General features: G+C 26.1%; 1 protein-coding gene across 11 annotated transcripts in view; it reads right to left on the bottom strand.

The window, feature by feature from the left end:
* Positions 1-15,565, bottom strand: part of LOC127285523 (cell adhesion molecule Dscam2-like) — a 163,185-nt gene that overhangs the window by 93,309 nt on the left and 54,311 nt on the right. For 10 of the 11 annotated variants that reach the window (XM_051311600.1, XM_051311598.1, XM_051311601.1 and 7 more), the window contains exons 3-5: positions 13,334-13,495; positions 11,134-11,283; positions 831-948 (exon numbers count right to left, since the gene is read on the bottom strand). In XM_051311600.1, the coding sequence (XP_051167557.1) occupies positions 831-948; positions 11,134-11,283; positions 13,334-13,495 (430 nt within the window). The remainder of the gene's footprint in view (positions 1-830; positions 949-11,133; positions 11,284-13,333; positions 13,496-15,565) is intronic. The other variant, XM_051311599.1, reaches the window with a different exon arrangement.

Raw genomic sequence — 15,565 nt, forward strand, 5'->3', positions numbered from 1 at the left:
GAAAAAAATCTAATAATATATAATATAACTAATAAAATTCCCCTTAGGGGAATTAAAAATCCCAGAATCTAGTGGAAAAAAAGTATGAAACATAAATATTTTTATAAATTGGAAATATAATTATTAAAATTCATCTAAAAAGTAGAAAAAAATCGATTTGACTTAATTTAACAATTAGCATAAATCTAATTATTTTATACCAAGAACTTTAAAAATATCAATGCATATTTTATAGATTCATTAATAAAAATCTTACGTAAAGAGAAAAGGAGAGTTGAATAACATCTTACGAAACCTTTTATAGAAACTCGGTTAATACTTATCAAATAAAACCTTATGTAATATGCATAATAATATTTAAATTAAAAGTTCTTGAAATAAAAATAAAAATGTCCTTACTTCAATCACAAAAAAAAAGATTTTAACGGTAATTAAAAAATTATTTAATAACTATTATTAAATTAAAAAAAATTTATTTGATTCAAATAATTGGCTACTTTATTTATCAAATAAAATTCATTTAATTATTATTTGAGTCAATTAAATGGTATTTGTTTCAAATACAGACATTTTTGTAAATAAAATAATAAAATTTATTTAATTCAAATAAAAATTGTTTGATTCAAGTAAATATTTATTTATTTATTTAATAATACTAATTAATTAATTTAATTATTTTTTTAATTTTAAATTAAATTTTTTTGAAGTAACTCTTGTTATTTCAATTTTTCAAGATGAATAGATATAATTTTCTCCATAATTGAAATTCAATATAAAAGAAATAGAAAATATTAATTAAAATATAAAAAAAGAATTTAATTATTACTTACCGATTTGTAGGCCGAGGATTAGCATAGGCAACACATGGAATTACAATAGTCTCTTCTACTCTCGCTGATATATACACTAACTTATCACTTAACATTGGTGGCATTGCTCCACGAGCTTCTGAAACAGAAATTATTACCAAACTTTGTAAAAATTTATTCAGTTTAAAAAAATCCTGAAAATATTTAATCACAAATATATAGTATCCTTAAAAAAAAACTATTCTTTACGAATATAATTTTCTCTTCTATTTAAAAATAATTAATAAATACAATTTAACATTATACTGATAAAAATTATAAAAACAATTTTTTTTTAATACGATTTCTTTGATTTAAATCGTATTTTTTTAATCAATTCAGATTTCTTCTTCTAACGTAATAATTTATATAAATCATTCTTTATAAAAAAATTAATAAAAAAATAAAAAGAAACGACTATGAAATACAAGTAAAAATCGCATAAAACTAAATATTTATTATTCGAAATGAAAATCATGAAAATTATATTACAGTGAACCATGTGAGTGAATGTATTTTATTACATTTCATCAATAACAAGAGTAGTAACGTTCCGGATATAATCAGACCAGCAGCAGTAGTAGTAGAAGGCGAGTTGCTGAAAGGATTTCTATTCGTAACAGTAGTAATAATGCGCGAATAGTCGGACAATGTTAACGGTCACGCGGCAAAGTGGCTGATGACCCAAAGCCACAACTATATTTCTCCTAACGACTCTATAAATTCATTATAACTTTTGTTATAACAATGATATTACTTACGTTATTGACAGACACAATGGCAACAATATATGATATAGTAATGAAACCATCGTAACTTAAAAACTTTAACCATAAAAATTTCCCAAAAAAAAAAAAAAATTAAAAAAAACTTCATATCACAGTTTAAAATGAAAATGATCGCGTGGTTTTAAACTTTTTATATGCGCCTTCGAAACTTTCATATCAATTAAAAGTGAAATTTTACTTTAATCTGTTTTCATAGCCGCAAAAAGCTTATCTTGACGGTAGTTAAACTATTTAATTAAAATAGAAAGATTTTAATTAAATTAATATAGAAAATTTATTGACAAATAAAAAAGGAAAAATTTCAAATGAAGAAAATTTATTTTCATGAAAATTTTAATAATTATTGAATGATTGTATTAATAATAATTAATTATTAAATTATTATTGATAATTAATTATTTATCAAGAGTGAAAAAAATCAATAATTTTAAGAATATCTTTTTGGCGTCTATTTAAGAATATCCCCCCCCCCAACTCTTAATATACAAAATGTTTCTTATTTTCTTACTATAATTTTTTCAGTGCAGTGATGCCAAGCGTATTTAGAGGTTAAAAATAGAGTTTTTTTTTTTTTAAGGCCAGGTCCAAGTCGTGTCACATTGAAACTTCAAAGGAACAGCTGACTCAACTTGCACCTGGCCTTAATGTGAATTGCAATGAAAAAACATTTATTATTTAATTTAAATTAAATAAAAATTGTTTTCAATTTTCGCGAAAACCAAATTAATTATAGGCTTTTTTTTACGCAGAACATTATTTTTTTTTTTTAAGAAAAAGTAAATTTTTTTTAATTCCAAATTTACTTTACTGAAGCCAAGAGAATTTTTTAAATCTACCAAATTAATAAAAAACTATAGTATAAAATAATGTCTGTAATCAAACCAAAAAAAAAGCAATCAACAATGATAAACATTCTACACAATATATATATATTGTATATATTTCTTTTATATTTCTAGGCACGAATTCGTTTCCTAATGTCCGTAATTACAACAGACTGCCAGAGTATTTTTCAAAGAAAAAAAAAAAAACTTTTTTCTTTTAGAACGAAAAGTATAAGAAGATGTTTCTGATATAAAAGTGAAGTTTTCTGAGTTTCACACACACACTTAGATACTGACAAAGCCACCCAGTGTTCGTGTTATAAATTGGGCCCTGTAATTGCCGAGGAGCAGATAAATATCTCTCACATCCCACCACATCTCGAGAACAGTATATATCAAATACACACAAACACACACAAGAGAGAGAGAGAAAATTCGCGTATAGAGTAAAAATACCAGAGCACTCAACTGTTGGAAGTTAGACATCAATTTGGGGTACTGGATTTCTTCCCACACGTAGATAGGTGTAGGGTTTCACGTTCTTTTTTCTCGCAATCCCCTCACTCCTTTCCCTCTTCGCTGCCTCTTAACCATCTATTTTTCTCCTTCGTTCCTCTTCTATCTCACTCCCACTGACCTACACTGCAACTTCTTTTTTTTTTTTTTTTTTTTTTTCTTTTTCTTTTTTTTTTCTTCTTATATAGAAGACTCTGCGGCCACCCTCAAGAAAATGGTATAAGTTTGTTCATGATATACGGAAAATGTTTTCCATGGCGCGCGTCATAAATAGCCAGCGGCAAGGGGTGAAACATGAAAAGAAAAGAATGAAAGAGGGAGGCCCCTGGTATATAAACATACACGCATCAGGCTCATTTAATGCGAAATTATGGGTTGAGATAGCGCGAGTCTTGTATCATATCTCGGGACATTATATGTTGGAACATAGAGGAAACTTCGGGACAAATTGCGGCAGGACAGAATTTTTTTTTTTTTTTTTCAAAACCTTCTTGTATATGATACGAACATAAAAAAAAGATCATCTGCGGCTCAATCTATATTCTAAATTTAATCCTTCTTAAGAATATGAATTTACAGTTAAAATATAATATTCTGCAAATAAGAATAAAAAAAATTTATTTCTTTAAAATAATCGATTACTTGAATATTATTATCATTTATTTGTATTAAATAATTATTATTTGAGATGATATTTGTTTTAAATACAAAAATTGTTGATTCAAATACAATTTATTTAATTCAAATACAATTTATTTGGTTCAAGTAAACATTTATTTGATTAATAGTCAAGTAAGAGATTATTTGAATCGTATAAAAATTTTGTTCAGTGTACTATTCCCCAAACAATAATAATAATAATAATAATAATAATAATAATAATAATAATAATAATAATAATAATTTCTGAAATTAAAAAATTCTTACTAAACATTTACTTGTACTACTGTTATAACATTATGTCTGACTAAAACTAATTTATACTACTGATAAGATTACAAAAGTGTAAAAATTTAGGTTGTCTGATTAAATATCAATTTGTACTACTGTTTTCAACATTACATGACACACAAAATAAAAAAAATATTTGTTTCACATAATCAGTTACTTAACTGTTATTAAATAAATATTTATTTAAACCAAATAATTTTTATTTGATTTATATAAATTTTATTTTAATCAACTCTCTAAATCTGAATTAGTAAAAATGTTTACTAATTTAAATTACTGACACACTTTTTACTGTAGAATTAGTTAAATTTTACTAATTGTTAGTAAAAGTTACTAATAATTAGTAAAATTTTACTAATTGAGAAGCAAAAAGTGAGTCACTAATTCAAATTAGTTAAAATTTTTACTAATTCAGATTTAGAGAGAATAATTTCTTTATTTAAAATAAATAACTTTTATTGCCTCAAATAATAAATTATTTAATACAAATAAATATTTAAACTAATTTCAATTAGTATACATTTCAACTAATTTTAATTATTAAACATTTCAACTAATTTCAATTATTAAACATTTCAACTAATTTCAATTATTAAACATTTCAACTAATTTCAATTAGTAAACATTTTAACTAATTTTAATTAGTAATTTATTTTTACTTTTGAACTAATTAAATTCTCTTAATTCGATAGTAAAAAAAATTTCTATTACTATAATATACTAATTAGTTAAATTTTACTGATTTAAAAGCAAAAAGTGAGCAACTAATTCAAATTAGTTAAAACTTTTTACTAACTTAAATTTAGAGAATAAGATGGATTTTGAGTTCAACTAAATAATTTAAATAATTTTTAAAATAATTTATAAATAATTTTTTATCAATTCTAAATCAGAAAGTCCTTTTATGAATTAATTCAACTAAATAATTTAATTTCAATTTATTATTATAGTAGTTTTTTTTTAAATAATTAGAAAATTATAAATTAATATTCTTGTGTTATATATTATTTTCCCTTATATGGAGACATCGTAAAAACCATAAACTAAACTTTTGGGGGACAAATTGCCATGGCATGGACATTTTTCCACAAAAGTTCCTATCGTTGACAAAATTGTTATTGGTACAAAGCTGTGCAAATGGCTTCCACACCAAGTGCACAGATGGCAATATTGAGACGTTGGCACACGTAGCGATAACCGCTTCGCGCACACTGCTTATATATATATATATATACATGGGGACCAAATATGATGAAGCCATTCTTTTTCAAGGGGGTAAGGTAATAGTGGTTCGCTAGCACATTGCTCGAATACTTGCGATCTAACTTCTTTTCTTTTTTTTCCCCCCCTTTTTTTTGCAATAACCACATACAGAGTGTACTTCCTCTTTGACATTCCATTATCTACAAGACTTAAAGAGATTGCTGTTGCGACAAAAGTTTGTGTCTCATCTCAAACTTTCCTTTAGATACTTTCCACAAAATATAGAGAGTAAATTTTTTTTTCCCCAAAAAAAAAAAAAAATTAAGATACGATGAATACCGAGAATTCTTTACCAACTTCTATACAAGGACGTTACTTTCAAAAAATCTTCGTGAAAATTAAGAATTTTCTTTTTTAAAAAAATTCTATGACAGAACGAATGAATTAACATTCATTTCTGATGAAATATTCCATCAAAGAGAAAATTGACTTTTGAAGAACAGGGAGGAGGAAATGCAACCAGCAGAAATTTTTTATTCGAACCAGAATTTATTTTTTTGTCTGACACAAATATAATTTTTATTTGAATCAAACAAAATAAATTTATACCAAACAAAATAAATTTAAATGAAATAAATTTGTATACCAAATAAAATAAATTTTGGAAACAAATTCCAAACTTCTTACTGAAAACAAAAATTATTTTTGAAAATTAAAAATTAATATTGAAATATTTATATAAAAAAATGTTATAATGACATTATAATTGTAAAAAAGTTTTGTCCAGACAGAAAATGAAGGGAGTGGATTTTCATGGAAACTAACAGATCCATTTGCACAACAAAATGAATACAAAACATAAAATGGTTATCCAGTGTAATTTACGATCCATTAGGTGCTACTTGAGTGTACGTGTACTTCAGGATATCCATTTCCTCTCTGATGTTCATGGAAATGTAAATCGAACACGAATATATATATATATATATATATATATATATATATATGTGTATAAAATCAGTAAATAACATAAAAATATCCAGAAAAGGTATTTTTCTTTTCACATAATAAATTGTTTCAACAATGAACCTATTTCTTTTTACAACATGCGAAACAGAGAAACATACATAAACGTATCTTTCAAATTGCACAACTGCATGAGGGAAACGTTCTGCATTTGACATTGGGATGAAATTCAACTGACATCGATATTCAACATTTATACGTATATAATATTATTCGCTCGTAAAAGCGAATAAGAGAATTACATAAATTATCACAATTTATGTAATATTTTAAAATTAAAATATATATATATATATATATATATATATAAAATAATAATGTTCATATTAAATTAAATATGGTTTTAAACATTATATTGTTATATGAATTTAATATTTTATAGATATGAAAAAGCAAATAATTTTGTATTTTATTTGCAATTTAGTTGCATTATAAAAAGTAAATTAATTTCGCAAATTATTTTGCATGTTTAATTATCACTTATATATAAATAGAAAACAGAAAAACAAATAGAAATTTTTTTTCCAAAAAAGAGACCAATTTGAAAGAGGAAAATTTACTTTCAAGTTTAATTAAACCCATATTCAGTAAATGCAACGAGATATAGAAGAAAATGATATGAAAAAATAAAAAAAAGAAAGTACCCCCTCTCCCCTTTTTAGAATCACATCCTTCAGTGGTTTTCAATTTCTCCACTTATTGCAAGTATGAAAACTTTCAAGGATTTCTACAAGCAAGCAAATGAAAAGCTCCATAATTGAGTAGAATAAGAACCCCCTTCTCCCCCTTCCAAAAAGGAAAAGAAAAATTTTTCAGCGAAATAAGAGAAAAAAAAACACACGTATTTTTTAATGATTCTTCTCTCGTAAACAAAATTGATTAAAAACTTTAATATATCCCATTTCTAAAAGTTGCAACGTTTCCTTCTATTTCGAAGTTTTATTTCTTAATTACTGCCGAGTCAGAAAACGTCGGAAGCAATATCCAAGCTCGGCGTAATACAGCCTCAATCTAGCAATTCGGTCCGTGAAAAGAATAACAGTAAGCAGAGTTAAAGTCTTTATTTCTAGACGTCGGTATACCGCAGCTTGGGGAAAAGAGAGAGAGAGAGAAAAAAAAATGGAGAGAGCGAGAGAGAAAAAAGTTGGCAAGGAAGGCCTGCGATACCTGTTTGTATTTATATATCTATATGAAATAAAAAAGAAGGGAAAAAAGTGTGCGAAGACGAAAAAATAAAAGAGAATTTCCTCTCTTGAGTCAGGCTAACTAATGATGCTTCTCTACATGCGATACTTGAGTTCCGCGTTTCGTCTCTACACCCACCCTGAAACGTGCCTGCTGACTGAGAAACCGAAGCCACTCCAAGTTGCATCCTAATCACCTTCGCGTTACTTATTTTAACAGCAAGTACTCCTCTCGCACCTTCTTCCCTCTTCTTCTGACAACCAATTCTTCCAATGTTTTTTTTTTTTTTGTCATTTTTTTTCTCCCCCACTCTACTTTATCACAGAAAATTTTCTCTCTTTTAAATTAAAAAATAAATCTCCCTGTCGTCAAACTTTATAAACTAATTCAATAATCTTACAAAGAAACCCACTTGGAACGATTCCCCGGAAAGTGCCCCCTGGAGAATCTATCAGAATTCCGTCGGAATTCCATCGGAGTTCCAAAGAATTTCCAATGGGGTTCCAACGGAATTAGAACTCTAAAAATTTGGAAAAAAAATTAATCGGAATTCCGTTAGAATTCTGTCGAAAGTTCCGGCGGAATTCTAATTGAACCTCCAGGGGGCGCACTTTCCGGCGAATCTTTCCAAGTGGGAAAAAAATATATTACTATAATTTTTTTACACATTTCATAATTATTCAAAAAAAAAAAAACTTTTTTACCTCTAAAAAAAAAAATAAAAAATTAAGTAAAGTAAATAATACACACGTAGGAAAAAAAAGATATATTCTAATTTTTTGAAATTCTACTTTCAAATTTATGATACTCGATAAAAAAAAAAGAGAGAGAGAGAGAGAGAGAGTCAGAGAAGCATATAAAACTCCAGTTGGCTCAACTTTGAATTAGGTAACTGCAGTTACCCACCATTTTCTAAAACCACGAAACTTTTTACCCTTTTATCTATCGGGAGAAAAAATTTACTTTCAGAAATCGACTATTTCCGAGGGGATTTTTTTTTAACTTTTAGACGTTGCAAAGATAAACTTCCCGCAAGTGTTTCCAGGAAGTAATGAAACTTTTTATTTGCTTTTTATTTACAATATTATTTACCCCTCTTAACTTACATGAATATATGTAAAACGATACTTTAAATTTTTCCAAAATTTTAACTAATTTAAATTTGTAAATAATTTTTTGTATGATGTATTTTTAATTAATAAATTTGTTAAAATTATTTTAAATTAGCTAAACAAAAATTTATATTATTTGTCTGACTGATACTGTCTTGTACTACTTATGAAAATTTATTAAATTACTAATGATTTTGTCTGGCTAAAGGCAACTTTTACTACTGATAGTAGTAATTTTGTATATATACTAATTTCATAATTACAGAAGTTTAATTCGCTATGTCTAACTGAAAAACACTCGTACTACTAATTTTCAAACTAAGAGAGTCAAAATTGTTTTGTCTGACTAAAATTGACTTTTACTACTTCGAACAAAATTACAAAAAATCAACTAATTTCTGTCTGACAAGAACTTTCATTTTCTACTGCTACTAAAAATAGAAAATTTAAAACTTTCTGTCTGCCTAAATTTTGTTTATACTACTTACTTTATGTTACAGGAGTTATCTTGTGCCTGACTAAAACGGGATTGTACTACTAATTTTTAAAAAAGAAGAATTTTTCACTACAAGATTAAAAATTATTTTGTCTGACTAAAATTGACTTTTACTACTCCGAGTAAAATTAGAGGAAAAAAATTAATTTCTGTCTGTCAAGAACTTTCATTTACTACTTCTACTAAAAATAGAAAATTTAAAACTTTCTGTCTGCCTGAATTTTGATTAAATAGTATTTATTTTATGTAACAGAAGTTACCTTGTGCCTGACTAAAATGGGATTGTACTACTAATTATTAAATAAGAAGAATTTTTCACTACAAGATTAAAAATTAAATTATTTTGTCCGACTAAAATTGACTTTTACTACTCCGAGTAAAGTTAGAAGAAAAAAATTAATTTCTGTCTGACAAGAACTTTCCTTTACTACTTTTACTAAAAATAGAAAATTAAAAACTTTTTGTCTGCTTGAATTGGGTTTATACTACTTTTTTTATGTTACAGGAGTTACCTTCTGCCTGACTAAAACGGGATTGTACTACTAATTTTTAAACAAAAAGAATTTTTCACTACAAGATTAAAAATTATTTTGTCCGACTAAAATTGACTTTTACTACTCCGAGTAAAATTAGAGGAAAAAAATTAATTTCTGTCTGACAAGAACTTTCATTTTCTACTGTTACTAAAAATAGAAAATTTAAAACTTTCTGTCTGCTTGAATCTGGTTTATACTACTTATTTTATGTTACAGGAGTTACCTTCTGCCTGACTAAAACGACCTTGTACTACTGATTCTAAGATTGAATATTGAGTTTATTCACTTTTTCAACTACAGTTGACCTTTAAATTAAAAATTACTAATATTTAAAAAATCATCCTGAAGTAGAGTTTGGTTACATGTTACATGTCATTCTCGCTGAAACTGACTTTTACTACTAACAATAAAATTATTAGTAAAAGTAATGTCCCACTTAACTGGCATGACATTTACTGATGATAACAAAATTATATGCGGAAAAATTTTTGTCTAACTGCAGTTGACTTTTACTACTGATATTTAAATTTAATACGGTTTTTAATTAATTATTCTTTGTTCATTTCTATAATTATTAATATTATCATTATTTTATCGATTCTAAATTATTTTTATTAAATATTTTTCCCCAAAATTATAAAATTACTTATCTTTAATTTAATTTCGTTATTAAAAAAAAAGGCAAAAATAATTTTTGAAAAAAAAACAACAGTTAATTTACTATAAATCCCTGTGAAATAGAAGTGATTTTCACAGCAGATTAACTCTTTTGTCCAAAAGGTGTAATTCCAAGTATAAAGTACTAATTTATATTTTGTACCTCTATACTATGTTGCCGTTTCACAGCGGATGCAATATATGAATCCTGTTAACCAAGACGCCTTTCCCTTCGCCAGGCAATTTCCTCTCTCTCACTCAACCTTTAGCACACGAATGAGACTAATTGCGGGACACAGTCCCAGGACAAGGGAGTACATATTGCGATGGACAATATATATATATATATATATACATACATGTATGGGGGGATGCTTTATGTGCGTTCGATACAAATGCCGAGGGCGACATGCGACCAGCAAAATATGCCACGCAGAGGTCAACAGTTGGATGTGTCGTCAATGAAGTATACATTTAATTGAAATCGACTGATCATTGAAATACATTTGCCCTTCGGCAAAATGCAATTTTCAATTTCTCTTTTTATATACATATTTATATAAATATATATATATGTATTAGAAACTCTTCATGATTAGCAATAATTAAATTTCGTTCTCAATAAATAATATTTTAGCCCCGAAAATGAAATAATTTTATACTCTTCGTCTCCGAAATTATATAATATTATTATATCATAATTATTCATATTATGAATAAATTGATAATATCAGTTAAAGTTATGTTCACGAATAATGAAAATAAACGATGCGAAAATATTAAAAATATTAAAAAATACTTAAAATTTAAATTCAAAATGAATTTACAATTTATAAAATGTTACACATCGTTAATTTCATCGTTAAGAGAAAAAAAAATTTATTAAAAAAAAAATGAAATAGTAAAAATTTAAATAGATTTACATTAAAAAAAAAAAATTTCAATGTAAAACATTATCAATAAATTATATCAAAATTTGATATCTACTCACCCGTCAATTGCACTCGGCCAAAATTATTACTGACGACAGTTTCCTGAGTCAATCGATTATGCGTTCTACATCGATAAGTCATTTGCACATCACTCCGTGAAATATTAATAATCAGTAGCTCTCCACTTGGCAGCATGTGATACTTGCCATCTGCAAGCAGATGAAAATCTTATTAACTGCCAGTATATTTTACAAGAGACAAAGAGCCGATGGCATATTACAATTTAATAACTTTCTAATTTCATATATAATATCCTATGATTAGAAATTATAATTTTAATCTTCAAAATATTCAAATTGCCTATTTATTTATTACACTGAGAAAACAATCTATTTAAGTTTAAAAGAATCCTTTTATCATAAGCGGATTTTCCTTTCAATATTTATTTGAAAGGATTTCCTTTTAGGACAAAAGGAAAGTCTTTTAAAGTGTATCCTTTAATTATTAAAAGAATTTAGTTTACTATTTAAAGGAAATATTTTTAAAGAAATAAAAATAAATAGTTTATTAATTTTTTATTTATTAGTATTGTTAATAATTAAAGAATTACTGTCATTTATTAATTTTAAATAAAATGAAATTAAATTATTTATATTTATTATTATTAATAAGTTAATAGTTTTTTACATAAAACTCGGAAAATTTTCATAATTTATATTATTTTATATTAATTTTTTTATACCTTTTTTTCATAGTTTTGAGAGATCAATTATAAAATTAAATTTGAAAATTTTCAATCTAAAGTAAATAAAATTTATAAAGATAAAAAATGATAAAAATAGTAAAAATGTCCTTTTTCATTGGTTTAATTTTACAAATTACAAGTGAATTTTTCAAATTCAATTCACGGAAATTATTTTCACTTTTAATTTCGAAAAATTTTTGGATTAAAATTTTTGAACCCATGGAAATATTAAGGTTATATTTTACAAAATCATCGATGGTCATTAGTTTTAAAACATTGAAAGTAATACCATTTTCTGTAATAAAAACAGTAAAGGAATAAAAAATTTTATTTTTAAAAATAGTACTTTGATTGTTAAAAATTAAAACAAATTAAAATTAATGAAAGTAATTTATTGTAAATGCATAATTGTAATATAAATTAATACTAATAAAATATTTTTTATTAATTTATTTTTATTTTAAATTATTATTTTTTTATGTCATAAAAGGATTTCATTAGAAAAACAAAAGAAATCTTTTATTCGTCAAACTCTTTTTGTTTTGTCAACAAACGACCAACATTTTTAAATTTAAAAGATTCCTTTTATAATAAAATTAATTCTTTTAACCATTAAAGGACTTGATTTAAAAGGAAAAAAGTATAATGTTTAATAGATCATTTTTCTCAGTGTATTATTTGATTTACTTGGATTTTATACTCAAATGATAAATACAATACAATAATTTCTTTAGGTAAATAATATTCAATCAATATTATAATAATTACGAAAAAATAAATTCAAATACTCAAAAAAAAAAAATAAATAAATAAAAATATTTACTTGAACCAAATAATTTTATTTGGAGCAATAATATATATATGTATTTGAATCTCATTGGGCTGAAATAAATTTTTATTAAAATTTTAATTTACCTTTTATGTAAGATATACGAAAAAAGACAAGAAAATTAAAGATTTTCCTTCAAAAAAAATTATGTCTATTTTTCTATGAAAGTTTATAGTGAAAAATTTGAAATTACAAAAAGCATGCACTTATCGTAAGTAAAATTTCCCCCTTTGCTACATGAATAAAATATTTTTATTTAAATTATAATTTTCTACTCCTTTATGAATTAAGTTTCAATTTACAAGATTCTCCCGTGTATCAATCACGAAAAGCACTTTTTGAAACAACGTTACGTGCAAACTATAATACTCTTCTCATGCTGAGTCTAAGAAGATTCATTTTCAAATAATCACGAAATGGTGTGGTGAGAATTAGGGGAAACTTTCTCACAGGAACCTTATTCTGTTAAATCACACATACATAGACAAGATGGTACATTTGCTGTACCAGTGAACTGAGAGAGAGAGAGCGAGAGAGAGAGAGAGATGAGAATAATCTCTCGTCGATGCTCTCTCGCAAATGTATTCAGATATCCCATGTGACCCGTATCCTCGAATTATCTCTTACTACGTCGATTCGTCTCATTAACTAATTTATATATATATATATACTATAGGCAACATACCGCTTATAGTGGATGGGTAAATGTTGAAGGATGGCTCCTGAAGCCAAGAAGTAACGCTGACGTGATCTCGAACAAAACTCGGCACATTGCATCGCATAAGTACATTGTTGCCCAGGAAACCTCCGGGACTTTGTACTTCCGGTCCATAACGTTGGTGCACCACTGAAACAGACACATACACGAATTAAACTATGTTAAAATCAAGTCACTGAGTAACGTGTTACGTAACACTATAAATGAATATAAACTTTTCTGACGAGTAATAAGTTCTATACACAGTTAAATAACTTTATATTTAAATTTTGCATTTATAATTAAAAAAAAAAACAAAAAATTAATTTTTATAAATATGGTACATTTCACAAATGTGGGTATCAATCCTTTTTTTTAAATAATAAATTGAATATTTAGAGATATTTAGATAACAATAAATAATATTAGCAAAAATAAAAACAGAAATATTTTTTCTCTCTTTAAAACTGTCTAATAATAATCGAAAATTCTCAATCGAAGAGGAAAGTAAAAAATACTCTAAAAAATATATATATATATATATTATATAAAAATTTATCGATTTTTCGATAATATTACTCAGGGGTTTTCGGAGTCGCTAATTACGAATCTGATATCAGTTTTTTAAAATTCAAGATGGCGGATCCATTATGGCGGAAAATTTTTCAAAATTGATCGGATTCGACTGAAGCTCGTTACTCAGGGGTTTTCGGGGTCGCTGATTCCGGATATGACATCAGATTTTCAAAATTCAAAATGTCGGATCCAATATGGCGGACGTCTATCTGTAATTCTAATGCAATTCGCTCGAAACTCGTTACTCGGGGGTTTTCGGGATCGCTGATTACGAATGAGACATCATACCCATTTTTAAGAGAATTACATTATATTTTCAAATTGTCGTACGACATATTGGATCCGTCATTTTGAATTTTAAAAAACTAACATGGGATTCGTAATCAGCGACCCCAAAAACCCCCGAGTACCCATTTTCAAGCGAATTGCATTATATATTCAAATTGTCGTCCGCCATATTGGATCCGCCATTTTGAATTTTGAAAAACCGACCTTAGGTTCATAATCAGCGACCCTGAAAACCTTAAGATACCAAGTTTCATAAAAATTCATTAAAATTTTTTTCAACACACTTTTGGCCCAAATAGTGGAAATCTTGTCGTTAAAAATCTGAATTATTTTTAATTAAAACTTTGGGTATCATTTTTTTTTTTTTTTTGCTAAATTATATACAAAGGAACATTTATGTACAGTATTAGAACAAAATATTTATTTGACAATTAGTTTTATAAGTTTAAAAAGTGAAAAAATGCTTAAATTTCGATTTGAATTTCTTGAAAAAGTTTATATTCTTAACGTTTTTTTATTTTTGCGGCGTGTAAAATATCACTTCAGCTATACTATATAGAAATATCTAACAGACATATTTTGTCAAATAAATTTGCACTATCTCATTAGTGTGCCACGACTAAAACTAAGAATCGGACGGTTTGATTGAGTGATAGGACTTTTAAAAAAAAATTCAATTGAACGTCTTCTTTATGAAAATATCTATTACGGCGTTGGATAAAAATAAAAGTTCAATGCATTTCTAAAAAAGGTGATGAAAAAACAAAAATTTTACGACCTTCTTCAATGATGTGCCTCTAATTCGTATTCGTGTGGCGACAATTTAAAGATGATAATAAAAATCGTGATTTCATTTAAATTTATACATTTTTGAAAGGCACAAGTGCATTTTTGCTTTAAACAGGTCAATCTATGGTGTGATCGAAACATTTTCATACCTATATATTTGAACACAAAAACGACGCTTAAGGTTTTTGAGTGAAATAAATTTTATTAAGTTAAGAATATGCTGAAAACACATTTTTGGAGTCTTTACCCCCTCTTTTCTCAAAATTCTGACGTGCTAAGCAAATTTAGGTGCAAGAATCGTGTTCAGAGGACGAAAATACTTTGGTAACCACTTCGATATCAAAAATAAAAAAAAAATTGAATTTTTCAATTTTATATGTAATTTATTAACATTAAAGAGTTTAAAGAGTTAAACATTGACAGCGTGAGCTAAAAATGAATCACGCATATGAATTTGTAGTGCTAAAATGTAGTTAAACGTGTATACAATGTGACATCAATGTGCCTGCAAATTAAAAAAAGAAATTTTTTTTTCTTGAAAGTTAAAAGTTTTGTGGATTTGCCTAT

Source organism: Leptopilina boulardi, unplaced genomic scaffold (genome assembly GCF_019393585.1).
Source record: "Leptopilina boulardi isolate dan_hultmark-lab unplaced genomic scaffold, ZJU_Lbou_2.1 LbouV2_333, whole genome shotgun sequence".
NCBI lineage: Eukaryota > Metazoa > Arthropoda > Insecta > Hymenoptera > Figitidae > Leptopilina > Leptopilina boulardi.